Source organism: Macrosteles quadrilineatus, unplaced genomic scaffold (genome assembly GCF_028750875.1).
Source record: "Macrosteles quadrilineatus isolate MER2022 unplaced genomic scaffold, UCM_ALF_1.0 Scaffold_2__2_contigs__length_208266976, whole genome shotgun sequence".
In the NCBI taxonomy this organism is placed as follows: domain Eukaryota; kingdom Metazoa; phylum Arthropoda; class Insecta; order Hemiptera; family Cicadellidae; genus Macrosteles; species Macrosteles quadrilineatus.
In genome coordinates, this window is record NW_026542595.1 from 56,240,231 (window position 1) to 56,261,145 (window position 20,915).

The 20,915-nt window shown below is 38.4% G+C and overlaps 1 protein-coding gene across 1 annotated transcript in view; it reads right to left on the minus strand.

The window, feature by feature from the left end:
• The window catches only part of LOC128984228 (mediator of RNA polymerase II transcription subunit 25-like), a 46,246-nt gene that overhangs the window by 8,679 nt on the left and 16,652 nt on the right, over positions 1–20,915 (minus strand). The window contains exons 5-14 of the mRNA XM_054403529.1: positions 16,073–16,215; positions 15,266–15,355; positions 14,751–14,898; positions 9,407–9,671; positions 3,557–3,699; positions 2,723–2,862; positions 2,240–2,402; positions 1,754–1,942; positions 957–1,113; positions 540–664 (exon numbers count right to left, since the gene is read on the minus strand). Of these exons, the coding sequence (XP_054259504.1) occupies positions 540–664; positions 957–1,113; positions 1,754–1,942; positions 2,240–2,402; positions 2,723–2,862; positions 3,557–3,699; positions 9,407–9,671; positions 14,751–14,898; positions 15,266–15,355; positions 16,073–16,215 (1,563 nt within the window). The remainder of the gene's footprint in view (positions 1–539; positions 665–956; positions 1,114–1,753; positions 1,943–2,239; positions 2,403–2,722; positions 2,863–3,556; positions 3,700–9,406; positions 9,672–14,750; positions 14,899–15,265; positions 15,356–16,072; positions 16,216–20,915) is intronic.

Below are 20,915 nucleotides of genomic sequence, written 5' to 3' on the forward strand. Positions count from 1 at the left end.
GTAGTAGAGAGCACTTTGGCAATACAGGTTTACTAATAGCAAAAATAGTTCTGTTCATAAAATAAAATGTTAAATGCCTCAAATTCAATTTTGTTATTTTTTAATTATAAAATTAAACTATCATAACCTAACCGAACTAACCAAACTTGCTGATAATGAAATAATATAACAAAAGTTTAGTAATAGAAAAAATAATTCTGTTTATTAAATAAAACTAGAAATTGCTCAATTAAAATTTTATAATGACTTAATAATAAAATTAAACTGTCGTTATAACCGAACCAAACCAACCAAACTTGCCGATAATGAAAAAAATCTTGGACAAAAAGATAATGCTACCAGTGGGATTCGAACCCGGGACCTCCAGCACATCAACCCGGCACGCTAACCACTAGACCACCGAGGCCGATGGCGACAGATCGTATTGTTACGGTAATGGCGTTCCCTCAGCTAATGAGAAGCCCACAGCTGTCATCGTAGCCTCTTCTGTACCTCCCCTGAGTAAATACCGCGTACTGTGTAGTTTAGTAGTTATTTACCTGTATATTGATCTGGTTATTGGCCTGGCTGGTAGCAGGCTGTGTGGTAGGTCCTGACATCAAACCTCCACCCCCAGGACCTGCCTGACTGACTACAGCACCTCCTGCCTGTCCTGCCTGACCCACTGAAAACATGACACAATAGAATGCCTCATTTGAGCTATCAACAAACAAAACATGGACGAAATAGTTTGTTTTGTAGTATAGGTAGTAATAAATAATTAATTTGGTCCTACTATCACAAACAATTTTTTAAGACCTAGGCCCTTGTACCTAAGTTAGAAAACCTCATATATTGACTAAATTTACAGGCTATCTCGAGAATAAACAGTCTAAATTTACTTGTAAGACTATGGTTTTATCATTCAAAGAAAGTAGGTTACTACTGTAATTTCAGTATATGAACATATATCGTACCAAGAGTGTTTTGCTGCTGTCCCATGGAAGCCATAGGTCTACCCATAAGGCCCCCCTGTTGCTGCATGCCTCCTGCCATGGGCCCCCCCATACCTGAGGCCCCTTGCTGGACACCTTGGGCAGGGTTCATACCTGGTGCCTGGCCTGGTGCTCCACCCTGCAAAGGATATGAAGAAAACATTCCCTCAGTTATTTAAAACGTGTTTAGGATAGTGTTTCGTTTTTGTTTAACTGGTAGTCTAGGTTATATTTTTTCCTTTAATGTTCCGTTAATGTCCTAGATTTAACGGTTACCATGGAAGGTGTTTGTGATTTTGTTTGCTACCGCATAAGATTTACACAATTTCAACTTAATGGCGGAAGATAAAAACAATTATGCCATTGCTGTGGTACATGTTCTCAATTTTACCGTGACCGCAGACAATATTCACGATTTCGCAGTGACAGCAGATGATGTTTACAATGTTTCAATGGTCGGGTTTTTCAGAGTTTCATGAGCGTTTTCACAATAAAATAGGTACCGTACGTCGTTGGGTTGTAAACCCTTCTAAATTTGTCCTAAAGCCATATTGCAACAAAATTTTAATTAAGTGAGATGTTCCCGGTGAAATACAATATTCACGCAAAATTTCCAGTCTATGGCCACCCGGAGTCCAATCTCAAAATTTATTATTATTATTTTATATGATTTTACAGTTTGATCCAGGTTTGTGTTTGATTTTAATTTTACTATCTTGTTATGGTACGCAAATTAAAGAAGAGTCTCTCATAAGTTATTATAAACAATAAGTAAGTACCTGTCCCTGACGACTCATTGCTTGCGAAGTCTTCTGATGCTGAATCACTTTCCTCAGACGGTCTACAAAAGCAGCCTGGTCATTAGGAATGAACCCAAGGTAAGCTCTCTTTTCAGCTGTGTACAGTAGGATCAGCACCTTGATGTCACAGGCTGAGGTTGAAAGACTGGTGAAGTGTACACATCCAGCCTGCCACAAACAATAACAACATCTTACTGGTCATCTACATACACAGCTTGTTTCATTCTATGCTGTCAAAGAGAAAAGATCCAAGCCGGGTTTACACAAAGCCAGTTGGTGAGACAGTTGTATTTGCCAATTGTCATCACGTGATTGCGGGATTGTCGGAAGCCAGTTATCCTGCTCGTTTTCCTCAATCTAATCCCGGAGACAACTGTATTTTAGGCCAATTCTGAGGGTAGTTGGCGAGGCAAGTGCTTACTTATTTAGTACTAGGCTAAATAAGTTTGACACAAGAGTACTTACAAAGCCTGAACTCATGACTTTGGTGAGTGACTCGAGTGCTTCACAAGGTTGTGGATGGAACAGAACAGATTTGGAGTTTTTGAGGTAAGCTCCTCCAATGTTGCCTATGAGTTGCTTGGGCATCAACTGCATGATCAGCTTCTGAGGCCAAGAATCTGCTTTCCTGAGGAGATAAAAATCTAGATTACAAACATTTAGTCGTTGACAAAAAGGTATCATGAATATATTTTGTTCAGTTGGCTTTCTCTTTTATTATATTATAATGGTGTCTGTTTGGTAAAAAATATTATCTTTTTATTTTATACAAGACCATCATTATTCATTATCATTTATAAAAATTTCAAATTTGAAAAAAATAATCAAAATTTTTGTTGTGGCACTAAGTTGGTTATCAACAACACAAAATTGGTGCAAGGGTTGCATAAAGGAATTTTCTATTGTATCACTAGGCACGAGCAATGAATTTTGCCGGTTGAAACTTACAGCTCAGGTTCACCATCCTTGGAATGGGCAGAGACCTGACATGGCACATGCCTGGTGTTCTTCTGTGCGTCATTCGGTGTTTTTGATTTTTCAATCCACTCCAGCACACCCTGCCAGATAGTGTGTCTCTCTCTGCCGGCCTGAACATAACACAGCACACATGTGAATGTCAACATCTAATGGGCAGACTTTGCTAACACACACAGCTGGTTCATGCAACTAGGGTTCCTAATGAAAACAATACTTAAGGAGATAACAAATAGGGTAGTAAGGATAGGACACGCTTAGCTCTTATGTTGCCTCTAGGCATTATTCAGAAGGCTGGTTCTAAATTTTGCTTTTAAAATTTATGCTGAGCAAAGTAGAAGATTTGTTGTGTTGTGATTCATAATGCAAATAAAAGCCACTAAAATCGGGGTTTCTCTATGAAACTTCAAAATTCCCTGTTTTCCCAAGGATTTTAGGTCTGTGGCTACTAAATTACCACTAAAATCTCCGCTATAACTTTAGACTTATATCTACCACTATAATGGCTATTACCATTATAATCATACTTGAGAATTAAGACTGCACTCCTTCAACAAGTTTTCCTTCAACAATGGTATGAGGTATAACTTGCAACCTGTTGTAGTTTTAAGATGTGTTTAAAGCTGACTTATTTTTACTTTGGTTACCACTAAGCTTAAGACCTGTAAAAAGATCAAATGTTATAAAATCTTATTTTGTTGTTCTAATTACCAATACCTCTTCAGTAAATTTTCCAGAACACTTAAGTTCATTATTACACTTAGCTTGTTTGTAATAAACCAGCTTCAAAGATCTGACTGTTTGTACCTGTGGTTGTGGGGGAGGCTGCTGTGGCTGAGCAGGTGTAGGCGGAGCCTGAGCAGGGCTGGTCAGTTGAGTACCTGGTGACGGGGCCCCCATCATACGGGGACTTTGGCTCATCTGCTGGTCTACAAAATAGAGCTCATCTTCTAGACACAAACACATAACACACCGATATACACACAACATTCACCATGCAACTACAAGTACAATACTGTAGAAGAGCAACACCAAAGTAGTCTTGAATATCCGACTCAAACCGGCAGCAGAAAGGTGGATTAGAACTAAAAATAACCAAAAACCCATTGTAAACATTAAGTCAACAAATAAATAACGTTAGACCAAGAGATTAAGGTTCTCTAACAAAAGATAAAGAATTCCAATGGCGTCGATAAACACAAAATAAACTGAAGTAAAGACCACTAATGTTACCTTATATTACAAGGTGTGTTTTTTTTAACACAACCCAAATTACAAGTACCATAAGATTCTGTTTAACGATAAAACAAGCTCACATTTTGGTATCCCTGATAATTCTTTATTTCATAATCAATCATCTGATATGCATTGTTGCATAGTTTTCTATCACTTTCAGTGTTTTTTGGAATTTATTGTGAATAAGTCTGAACTTGGCATTTTCACAAGTTCTATTTGAACATAATAAATTATCACTAAACCTCATATATAACTCGAAAGATGCATATTAGCTGATCGGCAAGTCTGGACTTCGTTCAGGGCTTTCACCGAACAAAGAAATTTTACTTTCGGACTTGTGTAAAAAACGAAATTGTGACATCCTGGTCATGCAAGAGACTCATAGAAGTATAACGGACCATAGGCCAAAAATTAATGGCATGAAACTTATTCTAGAGAGACCACATGGACAATACGGTAGTGCAATATTTACAAAGCCAGATTTAACGATCCTTTCTGTGGCATTGACTTGTAATAGCGACATAGAAATTCTGACAGTGGAACTCCAGTCCTGTACAGTAACGTCCATCTACAAACCACCAAATGTGCCTTTCCGTTTTGCTGAACCTGCAAATTTTAGAGCAAAGAGGATTAAGTTTGTAATTGGAGATTTCAACTGCCACAGTACGACATGGGGCTACAGCCAAACTGATGAGAATGGAGAAGAACTTGAGTCCTGGGCTGAAAGAAACGATCTAAAGATCATACATGATCCAAAGTTGCCAGCATCTTTTAACAGTGGAAGGTGGAGGAAGGGGTACAATCCAGACAACATCTTTGTGAGTGACCTTGTTGCACAGCAAACAGTAAAGCTAGTTGAAGACCCTTTCCCTCGGACACAGCACAGAGCGATTACCTTTCTTGCCACCGCTGTGGTGAGCCCCCAATCTGTTCCTTTCAAAAGACGTTTTAATTTCAAAAAAGCTAGATGGGACCTATTTACTGAAGAGCTAGACATGGGCGTTGCTAATCTGCCAAAGGGTTGGAAGGCATATGAAGATTTTGTAGCGCTTGTCAAGAGAATATCCAGGAAACACATCCCGAGAGGGTGCCGTAGGGAATATATTTCTGGCCTGACAGGGGACTCTCGTCCCATCTTAGAGCGGTATAAAGAGCTTTATAATGAAGACCCTTTTTCTGACGATACATTTGAGGCGGGCGAGGAACTGCTTGCAACCCTGACCGAGTCAAGAAAGGAAAGATGGAGCAATTTGATAGGGGCACTAGACATGAAGCAAAACAGCAGGCGTGCCTGGAAACTGCTAAAAAATCTCAGTAACGACCCAACTGCACCGAAGAACCCGCTGACAAATGTTACGCCGGATCAGATTGCACATCAGCTGCTCCTTAATGGGAAACAGCCGCTGGAGAAACCAAAAGAATGGCCTTCCCCAAGGTAGCGTACTGGCCCCTTTGCTGTATAATATTTACACTAATGATCAGCCTATACAGCGTAATACTAAGCAGTTCATCTATGCTGACGATACAGCGGTAGCAGCTCAAGAGCATACATTTGAGGAGGTGGAGAATACGTTGACAAAAACTCTGGAAAAACTTGGAAGCTACTATGATGAGAACCATCTTAAGCCTAACCCAACCAAAACCCAGGTATGCGCTTTCCACCTACGGAACAGAGAGGCAAAAAGAAAGTTAAGGGTACTGTGGAGAGGGCAAGAACTCGAACATAATGACTATCCTCAATATCTAGGTGTGAAGCTGGACAGAGCATTGACTTTTAAACAACACTGCCTTGCTACTAGGCAAAAAGTATGCTCCCGAAATAATATCATTCGGAAACTTACCAACACATCCTGGGGAGCACAACCACAGGTGCTGCGCACTTCTGCTCTTGCTCTTAGCTTCTCAGCAGCAGAGTACGCAGCACCAGTGTGGAGAAACTCTGCCCATGCAAAGCAGGTAAACATAGCCATCAACGAAACTGCAAGGATCGTGTCAGGATGCTTAAAACCAACCCCAGTGGACAGTATATACCCTCTCATTGGGGTAGCTCCACCATATATAAGGAGAAACGTGGCAGCCGCAGTAGAACTACAGAAGCAAGTGACCGACCACCGTCATCCACTATATGGGCATCAACAGCAGCCCTCTAGACTCAGGTCAAGAGTTTCCTCAAAACCACTGAGATACATTCAGTAACACCGGAAGTATTAAGGCTTCAGCTATGGAGGCAGGAGGCTCAACAGCCACCAGTAGAACTCAGAGAGGAACTCCCTGCAGGCTGTCACCTGCCTTACCCCACATGGAGGACCCTAAATAGATTGCGAAGTGGGGTCTCGAGGTGCAAAGTAAACCTCATGAGGTGGGGGTACTATGAAGGAGAACCAAACTGCACATGTGGGGCCCCTCAGGACCATGAACACCTACTAGTTTGTCCAGATATGGGCAGAACATGCACCTGGCTCGATCTTAAGGAGGCAAATGACGAAGCCATATATGTGGCAGATTATTGGAAAAATAATATCTAATTGAGCTGGTGTTTTTATCCGGACACGGAAAGTAAGTAAGTAAGCTGATCGGCAATGAAGTAAAGAAAATAGGGATACCATGATATGAGCTGCTTTTGTCGTTGCTATGTTTGAACATTGTTTAAATTGCGGCTGACTTTTAACTTGTTTTTATTATTGTTTTTGTTTCTAGTTTTTTACTCATGAATAAGTTCAGTTCTATTTTATTAAACTAAAAATAAATAAAATAGAACTGAGGAATAGAATAAAATAGAACCATAGGAAATAAATATTTACCTAATAATTTATGTATTTACTTCAAACATAACAGTTGTTAAAAAGTGTCTCTTGGTGGTTGAAATCCTATATACTCATCCTCCCAACATAAGTCTAGGGTTCGCATAAGAGATGCAAGTGAGACAAGTTATCTGAGTAGCAATCTAAAATATTAAATAATCTCAGGAACTTTTGAATGCCGGTGTCTGAAGAAGCACTTACAGAGTACAGGAGACACCCATCAATGTGTACAGTCATGCCATATAGAAATCACACATAGTTTCTTGGTACTCAATTGTCTGCAAGGAGAGTTGGATAATCAAGACTCTATTATACAAGAAAACAACCAGTTTACAGAAGCAAGTTGACTAATATGATTACATGTTTTTGTTTTGTGTAGATTAAGAATATTAAAGTCAGAAATTATACTTGTACATTTAACTACTCTGGCCAGAACTTACAGCAGTAGGTTAGATAATCATTAGCTTACAGTTAATACTCGCTGGTTTCAACTGAAGTGTAAGCCTGTTATAATCCAAGTAATGTGTTCCCTTTACCTTTACCTGAGTCAAACTTAGCGGAATGTTGTGTGAGGAGGAGGTTTTGAGTTGTCTGTTAAATATATTGTTGCAAAAATAAAAAAGTGGGATTGTTTTTAACATTATCTGATTGGTTGATAAAACATCTGTAGTCATGTAAATGTACAGTATGTGTACATGAAGATTACTAGTACATAAGCTTTTTATGGATTGTGTGATTGTGAAGAGAGCCCAAAATAAACATGGCGACGAAAATGAACAAAAACTATCCAAAAAGCCAAAAATCAATGGAAACAAAATTGTATTTGATAATTGATTATTTAAACATTATGTTTGTTATGTTAAAGTTGAAATTTAAAAGAATCTAAACACGTCAGAAACAGTGTAATATATTAAAATATGTATAGATGTGTTTTTAACTATGGATACATAAAATGTATTGAAAAACAATTTTAATGTTATGTTAAATTCCTACCTCATCTATTACAAATTAGACTATTGTCAAATGCAAGATATTGTTAACCATGCAACTCTAACTACTAATGTTTTTCAACTGAATACCACAGAGAGGGTTAAACACCCCTGTTTTGTTACTATAAAAATAAGAAAATCAAGAACTTTCAGCCTCATGTCTTTGAATCAATTGTTACTCACTCTTCTACTATTTTGTTTAGGTTTAGAATACATTGAACAAATCAATATTCAAAAAATGTTTATCCTGGTCCATTCAGGAATTTTATAATTTTTGGCTGTTTTTTACTTTACTAAACCAGACCAATCAGTTCTAACAAGGAAATATAAACTAAATTGTACTTTTTTTTAACTAATAGATCTGGAAACCTCTAATAATCATGAGTTAAAAGAGAGTAAAGTAAAAGTGTGAAATTGTAGGAACTATTATGTTGTATAGGTTTTCAGGTAACATCCCCAAATTTTATTTTACATTCAAGGTTGCAAGTAAACAAAACAAAAGTTTAATTTTGGAAGTTAAGATGGCTGAATCAATGGGTGTTTCTATTGATTAGGCCTAAGTGGACTTGATAAGATCATCTCCTGTAAATAGAAAATCTAATTTATGTATGTTGTCCATCATGCATTGAAAAACAGTTCAACAAATCACAGTGAAAATTGGGGATCGGGGCTCTTACAACATATAAAATCTTAACATTTTGTGGATTAATAGTATTGATTCATTGATTGTTCTTTGTTTGCAAAGTAAATATTTACACTTTTCAAACCCTTTTAGTTTTTGACTATAGTAGAACCCCTCATATTAGGCCATCACAGGACTGAGACTGGCCGGGTACCAATCTGCCCGGATAAACCAACCTATTATGAAAATTATAATTGATATATCATAATAATGTGTAATCAATAATTGTAGTCAAAAGTAGTGTTCAAGTCTCTCTTGGGATTTATGTTGAATAGTAAAACCATAAGAAATATTAGTATCAAAAAGTGGGAAAGGTAATTAACATGGCAATAAGCCTACTATGAGTTAGGATTGCATCAACTGATGTTAAATAAAGATGGAGTTAAAACATAACTCACAATAAATTTTCCTTGAAGGTTATTTGGCCTTATAGTCCATAATTTTCCAATAATATTTTTATGAAATGAAACAATTACTGGAAATAATAACAAACAGTTTAGAGGTTAGGCCTACTAGCCCAACTGAGTAGAGAACTCGGTAAAATGTACAAACAGATAAACCGTGAGGGCGCTTGACTAGCACAGCCTAGTGCAATGGGTAGCCATGAGCTTCCGAGAATTGGACAGATAAACCAAGGACCGGTAAAACTGAGGCTAGGTATCAGGGGTTCTACTGTACCACACATACAAAAAAAAACCTGGATACTAAAGGATATATTTCCTAACATAACTGGCAATTGTTTTCTGAACTTTATCTTTATCACAGTATGAGATATCCATACAAGTATGAGTTATAGCTAGGCTCCCTTTTACAACTGTTTTGAATTTTCTATTTTATTTAACATGGGGTTTGCTTTAATGGGGTGTAATTAAAAGAAGTTTTACTGTGGAATATTTTGTAGTGGGTGTTTAACTTGAAGCTACTAGTTTTGCTACAGAGTGGTACTGACTGGAGAACTGAGGGTTGACAGCCATGGTGGGGGGTTGTGTGAGTTGTGCTATGAGAGCACTGCCTTGCTGTGCAGTGTTGGTGTACGGGGCTCTGTTCTGAGGAGGCATCATAGGCCACCGTGCCCTGGCCTGGGGCAGCATGTAGCCGGGGGGGAAGGGGGCAGCACCACGGGCGGGGGCTACTGTCTGAGCGGCTGGGGCGGCCTGGGCAGCGGGCGAGGGCTGCGGCTGAGCTGCTGGACTCTGCTGGCTACCCAACATCACCTAAACACCAAACCAGATACTAAGTATCAGCTGTTAATGGATTTCATATATCTAACTTCATGTTATTGTAACAATTTTTTTTTTCAAATTCCTACCTCATTATAAACAATTTTTTATAATATCATTAGAAAATCAACCTCAGTTTAGCAAAATTGCTCTTAGAAAATCTTTATATAACAAATTACTATGACGATACTTATTTATAATGGACATATCTACAGTAATGAACTAATATAATACTACTAATATGAGTCGTAGCACTCCAATAAGCATTGCTAGCTGAGTGAATTCAATATTTAGTTTTGTAAGGACTAGTTTGTCAATTGAACACAGATTTAATCCTATCAGTATCCTAAATGTTTTGTACACAAAGTTTGTATGCTACAAGTACACACAAAATATTTTGGGCAGGGTAAATCATTAACAGTAAAACAATATTTGGAGTTGAGTGGCAATTATTTAGAACAGCTACTTCTATGACGTTAACTCTAGCAATTTAACTCATATCACTCCCATCTCAAAATATTTTGTGTCTAATACACTCTTATTCATGACCAATACTAATTTAAACTTGAGTTAAATTTCACATTCAATCAAATTTCAATAAAAAATAAAGAAATAAAAATATATAAAATAAAAAATTATATTCACTTTCACTTTAAAAGTTGAATTAGGCCTACCTTGAGATCGATAAAGAATATTATAAAATTATCTAAGGTTAAACATTACAAGATAATTTGTTTCAATAGACATGATTTAGCACCTGAGATGAATTGATGACTATAATGTAATAATACAATTACCTTGTCACAGCTGTGAAGTACCCATATATACAGCCGTTTTGGCATTAATATAGGCATGCCGAAACGGCTGTAATATACGGAAACTTCAGAGCTGTGTCAAGGTAATTGTATTATTATATTACAGTTAATAATTTGTTTATCTGTATATTTTTTGTTTAGCTGAATGAATGGTCTACATGTACACTGTATACCTGACATAACTCACAAGGATGGTCTGAATTACATTTCTCGTCCATCAAAATCAATCCAACAACCAGAAAAGAGCAACAACCATCTTAACTGAGATACAAAACCCTTTATCTTTCAGACAGATAACATTTTACTTACTCAACCAACCTATAAATCTTTCAATAAATAACCAACCAATTAATCTGAACAAATTAGGAATATCTTATTTATTAACATTCAACTCTACAACAATGAATTATGTTAGTTGCTAGATTTGATTTTGACATGTAATAACTAGGAGAAATAAAAGACTATTGGAAATAATCGCCAAATAAATAATAATCACACTACCCAAGTTCTAGAGGAAAATCTGGTACTACTTCACAATTGTAAAAATTCACAATTTATGACAACAAGTAAGTATTTACAAAGAATTAAAATCCCATTTAAACAATTTACTAAATGAGAAATTACAATTATAATGTTTTATTTTACTGCATTGAGGATATCTAGACATTCATTCAGGTTAGGTTTGGAGAGAAAGGGCTAATTGCCTGAGAATAGGTGTGAGAAAGGATAGGATAAGCAGGCTTACCTTAGGAAATGTAGGCATCCCACTTCAATACACAGAACACAGAAGAAAACACAAACAAAATAAACACTGGATATTTCGAGGCCACTGGCCCCTTTCTCAACATGGAGAGTCACATTAGATATTTAGAGTTTTTCACTGGTAAGGAAGCAGTGTTGCCAACACACTATGAACTTACAAATGAATATTTACAGGTTAATGAGTCATTGATTTTATTTACACTTAGTCTAAGCCTTCTTTTTAGGTGTGGAAGGGGAAAAGGAAAATGTTAGGCCTATCTGAGATTGAGGTTTGGGGGCTCCCTGGATTTTGTGAACCATTGATAAGAGAGTTCCCATCTCCTTAGTTGTGATGGGTTATATTATTATAGTAGAGGGGTGGTTATTGAAGATAGGCGGTCCAGAACCACCCCTCTACCACCAAATACCATATTGGTAACAATAGACGTCACCTCCCTATACACAAACATCCCTCATGTACATGTCCTAGCTGCTATAGAACATTTCCTGGACCAAAGGCCTAACAAAACGTCTCCGAGTACAGCTTTTTTAGTTAATTTAGCAAAATTTTTTTCTAGAAAAAAATAACTTTCAATTTGAAGGCACAAATTTCCTACAAATAAAGGGTACTGCAATGGGCACTAGAATGGCCCCATCATATGCCAATTTATTCATGGGCCGCCTTGAACAATCATTCCTGAAAACACAAAAAACCCAACCCACCTGCTGGTTTCGTTTCATTGACGATATCTTCATGATCTGGACAAATTCAGAGGAGGCTCTGACTAAATTTCTGAATGACCTCTCCAATTTCAGTCCCCTCCAATTCACCCACACTACGTCCACCGCAGAAATCACTTTCGTGGATGTAAATTTAAAATTACAGAATGGTGTAATCGAAACTGGAATTCATATTAAGCCGACCAACCACCTGCAATACCTTCACTTCAATAGCTGCCATCCTACTAACACTAAACGGTCAATTCCTTACAGCCAAGCCATGTGAGCCAAAAGAATTTGCTCCTCTGACATAGAACTGGAAAAGTTCAATAGCAAAATGAAAAACTCCCTTACTAAAAGAGGTTATCCGGCCAATCTGGTTGAAAACCAGACCCGTCTTGCTCAATCAGAAACCACCAACTTTAGGCCTACTCAAAAAAGAAACTCCCAACAAAACCTGCAGCTTATCACGACCTATCGCCACGGCCTCCAATCCTTAAACACAATTTTAAAAGACTGTTTCAAAATCCTCAGAGCGTCCCCACACACCAAATACTTCTTGGAAAAACCTCCCACAACTACATTCCGACAACCAGCCAATTTAAAAAAGTTGTTAGTTCACCCTGAACAATCAAAACCTAACAAAGACTAAGATAAACCCATAGAAGGCTCATTCCCATGTGACATGGCAAGATGCAAAACCTGCCACTTTAATAGGCCCAGCACAACATTTACAAGCACATCAATAGGGAGAAACCTTCAAAATTAAAAGACACAATATATGCTCCACGAAAAATGTTGAATATCAACTTCAATGCAACCATTGCCCATCTCAATACATTGGACTTATCACCACCAGTTTTAGAACAAGAATGAATAATCATAGGACAGACATAAAAAACAACCATCCAGAAAAACCAGTGCCTATTCATGCTGCCAGCCACAATATGCAAGATTTAAACAGTTGTTTCAATTCAAAAATAATAAGATCTTTCCCTCCCACCTGTAACCCATCACAACTAAGGAGATGGGAACTCTCTTATCAATGGTTCACAAAATCCAGGGAGCCCCCAAACCTCAATCTCAGATAGGCCTAACATTTTCCTTTTCCCCTTCCACACCTAAAAGCAGGCTTAGACTAAGTGTAAATAAAATCAATGACTCATTAACCTGTAAATGTTCATTTGTAAATTCATAGTGTGTTGGCAACACTGATTCCTTACCAGTGAAAAACTCTAAATATCTAATATGACTCTCCATGTTGAGAAAGGGGCCAGTGGCCTTGAAATATCCAGTGTTTATTTTGTTTGTGTTTTCTTCTGTGTTCTGTAGTGAATGAAGTGGGATGCCTACATTTCTTAAGGTAAGCCTGCTTATCCTATCCTTTCTCACACCTATTCTATAGACATTCATTCATTCATGTTTGTTGAAGGAGCCAAAAACACCCCGACTGCAACCCGGTACCTATAACTAAACATAACCCGGGCCCCATAGTGTCGGCCAGAGCTTACGCACCAACCTTAACACATCATGACTTAAGGCCATCAAGCTCACCGGCTGCCAAAGCAACCCTTCGGAAAGAGGGTTACCCCTCAATCCTAACCAGGGATACCGGTTACTTGGTCGCACGGAGACTCCAATGGGTTCCACCAAGGCCGAAACCCCCGAAGGACCATAATGGAGTGCCCTGAACGCAACACAGTGCAAGCAAGACTCGGGACCTACCCAATCCCTGACAGGCCGAAACCTGCCATCAAAGCCAGGAAGAAGGGGACCCCAACCACCTATTTGCACCACTACCCGATCGAGGCCTACCCATTCACTGGGAAACCAGGGATAACCAGGGCGATAGATCCTCAGATACCCCCAGCGGGCTTGATCCCAGCACCCGATCTACTTCGTTTGCCCATCTAGCCCAACATCACTGCCAGGCCATCAGGGTTTCCCAAAAGGAGGCAGGTATAGAAGTGGGACCCACCCGGATGAACCTATCCACCAAAGGTGGCGACACCCTTAACTCAATTGAGGTTCCAGGGAGAACCCCCCAAACTCTAGATAACCATACCCTCTGGGCTCAGAGACAGAGATAGGTAATGGAGTGTGACCACCAGCCGTTACCCTCACACTGTGGAAAGTTCCGTTCCCCTAGAGTGTCCCCGTGAGCTTACGGGTACTCGCCCGATTTCACCTCCCAGGAAAAGGCTACTTCCAAAGTCGAGGATTTGCCACACAAAACGTTGGTTGCACACAACAAGTGGGCCGAAACCCATAGAACCATAGCCACAGGTAGATGGGAGATTGATGACACACTACCACCTCTCCGAGAGCTAAACACCCCACCATCCTGGATGGAGGAATGTCACTGGGCGCTTCCCCTAAGGGTCTGAATAAGATTGAAGCTAATATAATGTATTGGACAGTCTTGAACATTGAAGAGATTTTATCAACAGTTGACAACTCTAGGGGAAAGATGGGGAGAGGAAGACATGGCGTCAGTTTAGTTTAGACATACATTTTGTACCCGCCGCCGTGTAGTAATGACAGTTGTATGGCCACGCATTTTATAGTTTTTTGTTTGTGTTTATGTGTATGTGCTACATGTTTTTCAAGACTTGTGACGACCTCCTTCGATTCATAGATTTAACGTCTAGTTTGACAATGACCAGGTTGAAGCCGGTCGCCTCATAGTCGACTACAGGATCACGTGATGAAAAAAAGGTTAAAAGGTTAGTTATCTAGATCCAAAAAATCTTTCTTTCCAAAAAAAGGGAAGCATATAAATGACCGATTTACTTACCGGAGGAGTGGTCTGGGCAGGTTTGAAGATGGGCTGGGGCTGCTGAGGACTGTTTATATTGGGGAGGGGGGAAGACATGGACTGAATTGGCAGACTGGCATGAGGAGCAGGTGGAACTGGCCCTGGACTGATGGGTCTCTCCTTCAAACTACAACAAAAATAACATGACAATGTCTGTAGAAGGGCTGGGACTGCTGAGGACTGTTTATGTTGGGGAGGGCGGAAGACATGGGCTGTAGTGGCAGAGTGGCATGAGCAGGCAGGTAGAACTGGCCCTGGACTGATGGGTCTCTCCTTCAAACTACAACAAAAATAACATGACAATGTCTGTAGAAGGGCTGGGACTGCTGAGGACTGTTTATGTTGGGTAGGGCGGAAGACATGGGCTGTAGTGGCAGAGTGGCATGAGCAGGCAGGTAGAACTGGCCCTGGACTGATGGGTCTCTCCTTCAAACTACAACAAAAATAACATGACAATGTCTGTAGAAGGGCTGGGACTGCTGAGGACTGTTTATATTGGGGAGGGGGAAGACATGGACTGAATTGGCAGACTGGCATGAGGAGCAGGTGGAACTGGCCCTGGACTGATGGGTCTCTCCTTCAAACTACAACAAAAATAACATGACAATGTCTGTAGAAGGGCTGGGGCTGCTGAGGACTGTTTATATTGGGGAGGGGGGAGACATGGACTGAATTGGCAGACTGGCATGAGGAGCAGGTGGAACTGGCCCTGGACTGATGGGTCTCTCCTTCAAACTACAACAAAAATAACATGACAATGTCTGTAGAAGGGCTGGGGCTGCTGAGGACTGTTTATATTGGGGAGGGGGGAGACATGGACTGAATTGGCAGACTGGCATGAGGAGCAGGTGGAACTGGCCCTGGACTGATGGGTCTCTCCTTCAAACTACAACAAAAATAACATGACAATGTCTGTAGAAGGGCTGGGACTGCTGAGGACTGTTTGGGGAGGGGGGGAAGACATGAACTGTGGTGGCAGAGTGGCATGAGCATGCAGGTGGAACTGGCCCTGGACTAGTGGGCCTCTCCTTCAAACTACAACAAAAATGGTGCTATTTATTTTGTATAGGGTGAAGTAGTAAATTGTTTGATTGCTCGTTTTTAGGACTGTCATTTTAAAGATTACAAAAATGTACTTAACCAAACAAGAATATACAAGGATATAGTATAGTGTATTATAACTTTACCTTTACTTTTAAGTTTTCTTTCATGTTATTTATGTAATGTTCTATCAAGATTTTTTCCATTGTGTATCCAACCAGTTGACTATCATTAATTAACGTGGCCAAGGTTGGACTTACCTGTAACCTTTGAGTAACACAAGGTGACGAGGATCTTTGGCGTAGTTCTTAGTTTGACTCGGCAGATCTCCTCCTGCCTTCTCATACAACTTGAACAGAGCAGGGATCTTACGGGGAGACAAAATGGAGAGGTGAATGTTCCGCTGAAAATATAATCTGTTATTGTCAGCTCACAAAGTGAGAAACACATAGAAAAAAATAACAGAATAAAACTAGCCAGTATGAAGTATGTATGCTCTAAACAAATTATTATCATCAAGATTATTGTCTCACACTAAACTTAAAATCTACAAAACTATCATAAGACCTGTTTTAATTTATGGAGCTGAAACCTGGGTTATGGATAAAAACACAGATAAAAACTAATTACTTTTGAAAACAAAGACCTGCGCAATATCTTTGGCCTTACTAAAGAAGGAGACGTATGGAGAATTGAACGTAATCAGGAACCCAGACCTGTTGTTTAACGAGCCTGATATAATTGCAGAGGCTAAAAGCAGCAGGCTTCGCTGGACGGGCCACATCATTAGAAGAGAGGAAACAAGCACATTATATCAAATATGGAAAAGTGATCCACTGGAAAGAAGACCATGAGGGAGACAGAATAAACGCTGGACGGATGAAGTAAAGAAAGATATGGCGAGTATGGTAGTCAATGAAGATACAGCAAGAGACGGGACGACGTGGAGTGTGACTGGGACAGGTGGCGTCGTCCTGTAATCCAGCTACTAGGAGGTCACGAATTGTGGATATTTATAGGCATGCACTGTGGATGCGATACTCCCTGGTGTGGATTAACGTCCGCACGAGTGAGTACTACAACTATCCGCAGTACTATCCTGATAATTAGACCAATTCGTATATACCAAGGCAAAAATGTGGTTCAGATTCCACTATAAACTGTAGGTCCCTTACTTGCCATTAGCTGTATGGGCTATTAATTACAGCTGTGTCTAAGGAATGTCGGCCTTAGTCACTAACAAGACTACAAGATCGCGCCACTCATCCTACACTCATCTCCATTCATACTTGGCTTAAAATACCTACTTTGTATGGTCGCCATTTCATTGAAAAGTATTAAAAGTGTTGGTGAGGCCCAGTACACTTGGGATACAAATGGACATGGGAGTAAGTAAGTAGTAAGTAAATATAAATCATAGAAGATACAATATCGGGAAGTTCTTTTGCAAATGCATTTGTTAGTTCAATCTGGCAAATATTCATGTAAATCTTGTTAAAATGCGAGATAGGTAAACTGCTCAGCTATAGCTAATATTTTCATTAATTTTTAAGAGTTGTTAGCCTCCGGATTACGTTTGAATATTTATAATGGTTTAAATACCTGCATTCAGTAATCCAATATGCTGCTTGTGACAACTATAGATTCGGTTCACAAGGAACCATCTTCAGGCCGTACAAGGCGTCGTTATTCACTTCCATATATGAAGGTCGTCATTTAATAAATAAGTACATAGAACACGAACACAAGAAAACGCACATTGATACAAACATTTAACATTAAAAAGACCGAGTACTCGGGAACACGAGACAGGTGACGCGACTGGGTGGAAGTTTAGCTCGAACTGGTGGTCAGTGGTCAACTGGTATGACGTCAGCCATTGTCTCCTTATCACTGCCGGCTCGCATTCATTCCTTCTCTCCTCCTCCCCCATCCAGTATTTTGATTGTGGTGTTATAAATGGAATTCAATTGGAATGAGAGTTTGTCATTTAAAAAATTTTGACCGTCTGTTTTGACTGCCTTGTATATTTCAAGATACAAGGCAGTCAAAACAGACGGTCAAAATTTTTTAAATGACAAACTCTCATTCCAATTGAATTCCATTTATAACACCGCAATCAAAATACTGGATGGAGGAGGAGGAGAGAAGGAATGAATGCGAGCCGGCAGTGATAAGGAGACAATGGCTGACGTCATACCAGTTGACCACTGACCACCAGTTCGAGCTAAACTTCCACCCGGTCGCGTCACCTGTCTCGTGTTCCCGAGTACTCGGTCTTTTTAATGTTAAATGTTTGTATCAATGTGCGTTTTCTTGTGTTCGTGTTCTATGTACTTATTTATTAAATGACGACCTTCATATATGGAAGTGAATAACGACGCCTTGTACGGCCTGAAGATGGTTCCTTGTGAACCGAATCTATAGTTGCCACAAGCAGCATATTGGATTACTGAATGCAGGTATTTAAACCATTATAAATTTTCATTAAAATTGAAATGTGATATTTCTTAATGAAACAATAATGGGAACTTCAGCTTTCTGATCTTTATGTGATGTTTTCTTTAATGGAAATTGCTATACTGAGAGCTATACACTTTTTTTATATTAGCGCCAGTGTGTACTTCATTGAGACCATTCCTCACAGAACCTACTCACAGAGTATTTCCACATGTTTTCTTCATTAAATTTACCATTATCCATGTCAATTTATCCAAATGTTTACTGTTTGTTATGATAGAGTATTACTCGTTTTAGAAAGCCTTAGTATCTTTTGTCCAGTCCAAATTCAAAACTATTTTACATTCGGCAGCTAAACTGTATATCAAATTTGAAAATTGGAAAAATTTTGAGACTAAACTTGCCTTTGATCAAAATCATTAACTTTTCACTGAGTAGGCCTACTCTGACCTAGTGGTGATGGTTGATCAGTGCCTTCAGTGAACAGGTAACTAGTGGGAAGTGTTTACTCTATGAACAGAGAATCTCTTAAATAATCTGCTAAGCAAAACTATTGAATTGACATATTACCAATTTTACCCAATTTTGTAACATCTATAATATTAAAACGAAACAGAGTTTTTTTATTTCACGATTCTGAATCAACCACTGGACGGATTTTCATGATTTTTGTGTTGAAAGAAAGATAATTTTGAGAACTAGGGAATGTCGAAGCCATAATTTCAGTTTAGGGTCCCAGTTTTTTAGAAATTAAGTTTAAATTTTTAAAAAGTCTAGCAGCCGACGCTAAGATTCTAAACTAGCTTTTGGCATAAAATAATTTGCTTAACATAACAGCTGTAAACATTCAGCTTTTGTGTCACAAATTCAGCATTTGGATAAAAATGTAAAGACATACTTAGGGTTCACTTATTTATACTATGTGTAATGCTAATCATTGATACGTTCAATTCTTCTGTAAGAGGATGACAGATTAATTAAATATACATAGTAAAATACTAGGATGTTCAAGTTATTTTTTAAAGCAATCTTTGTAATCTTTGATTTGTTTTATAGCAATATAATTTGTTTTAACCAAGAGCTGGTTAAATATAAACTATGGAACTATGAGGTTATTTTATTTACTCTTATTTTGTCATTGATTATAGGAAATAAGTAAGATTAGTAGAGATAACTAGACCACAGTTAGTTTAGATAGTTCAGTTAGTTTGTAGAATAGTTTAGACCAAAATTAATTAAACCACAGTACAAATCGAGGCTCTGTACACGAGTCTTAATAAAAAAAGGATAAATGCAAATTATTTTACTGCTCCACTTTTCAAGGAAAGATTAGAAAAATAACAATGTTTACATGTTTTAATTCTTCATGGTAGCTTTTTGTTTACAATTAATGTTTGTCTGCTTTAACTTTGTTTGGATTAGGCCCGGAAATATTGATGTCATAAAAAGAAGATCAAGAATAATCAGGAATCACGATTTTAAATTACCACCACAACCGTAGCCGGGTTTTATACAAAGATAATCAGATGGATGACATAGATTGAACACAACGTCAACATTGACCTAGGATACTGCAATTAGACAAACCATCTTTTTTATGAAATCATGTTCAGTTGTGGTTACGTTTGGGGGTGCCTATATCAGCGCCCACAAACGTGAAAATATAACTTTTATTTCAACTATGAATATATTGTAGTTTAAATTAACTAATATGGGAATATACTGTGTACATTTATTCAATGAGGGTGGGTAATTATCAAGGATAGAACTGATAACGGTATGGATAATAAACATTGACAATTAATTACGTCATTAGCCTTACTAGCGTGTTTACTTTTTATATTCCTGCTACATGTGACCAGTTCTTTTTTTTCAAATGAATGTTATTTGAACCAAACAGCTGTTTCAAAACAAACTGTTATTGATTTTACTTTTCTTTGTTTACACTTATTTATTTAGCAATTAATGCAGTGAAATTGATATAAAGGATACGTGTGACGATTAGTTTTGATGTTAGGACACCAAAGTTAAATTATGTGTACTGTGAATTTTATTGGATATTATCGTTTTATTTTAGGTCGTTTCTATTCAGACCTACTGGAAATTGTGTATAGTAGTTGTATTGTGGTGATAATAATTATGGAAGAGGCAGGTATGCTATGGAAGGTGGTATTGTTGACTAGGTCTATACACTTCTCAATTGACTATTACTCTCTCTACTGTAGGCTACTTATAATCAGTGTGCGTCTGTGCGAATCGACTGCAAATCTCACTTCAACGCTTTTCACATTATAAAAATTGCAGAATTGCTGTTTTATTGTAAAATTATCGGATTTAAAATGCATATTGTATAGGCCTATGATGGAATAAAAACATATTTGGTCACACAACATTTGTTTACAAAAGGATTTTTCACACTGCATGAAACTTTGTCTCTATATGTGTAAACTAGCTGATCTGAATTGTACACGGTTTTAACTGACTACTGAATTCCCGTACGTAGGACGGGCTAACACCTCGTCTATATATAAAGCCAAAAGTACCCGTGAACTTTTGAGAAAACTACAAGTCACACCCCCATAAACCATATACTTAAAATGTTCGTCATGACGAGAAACCTTGCGCAAAATTATGCATTATGTC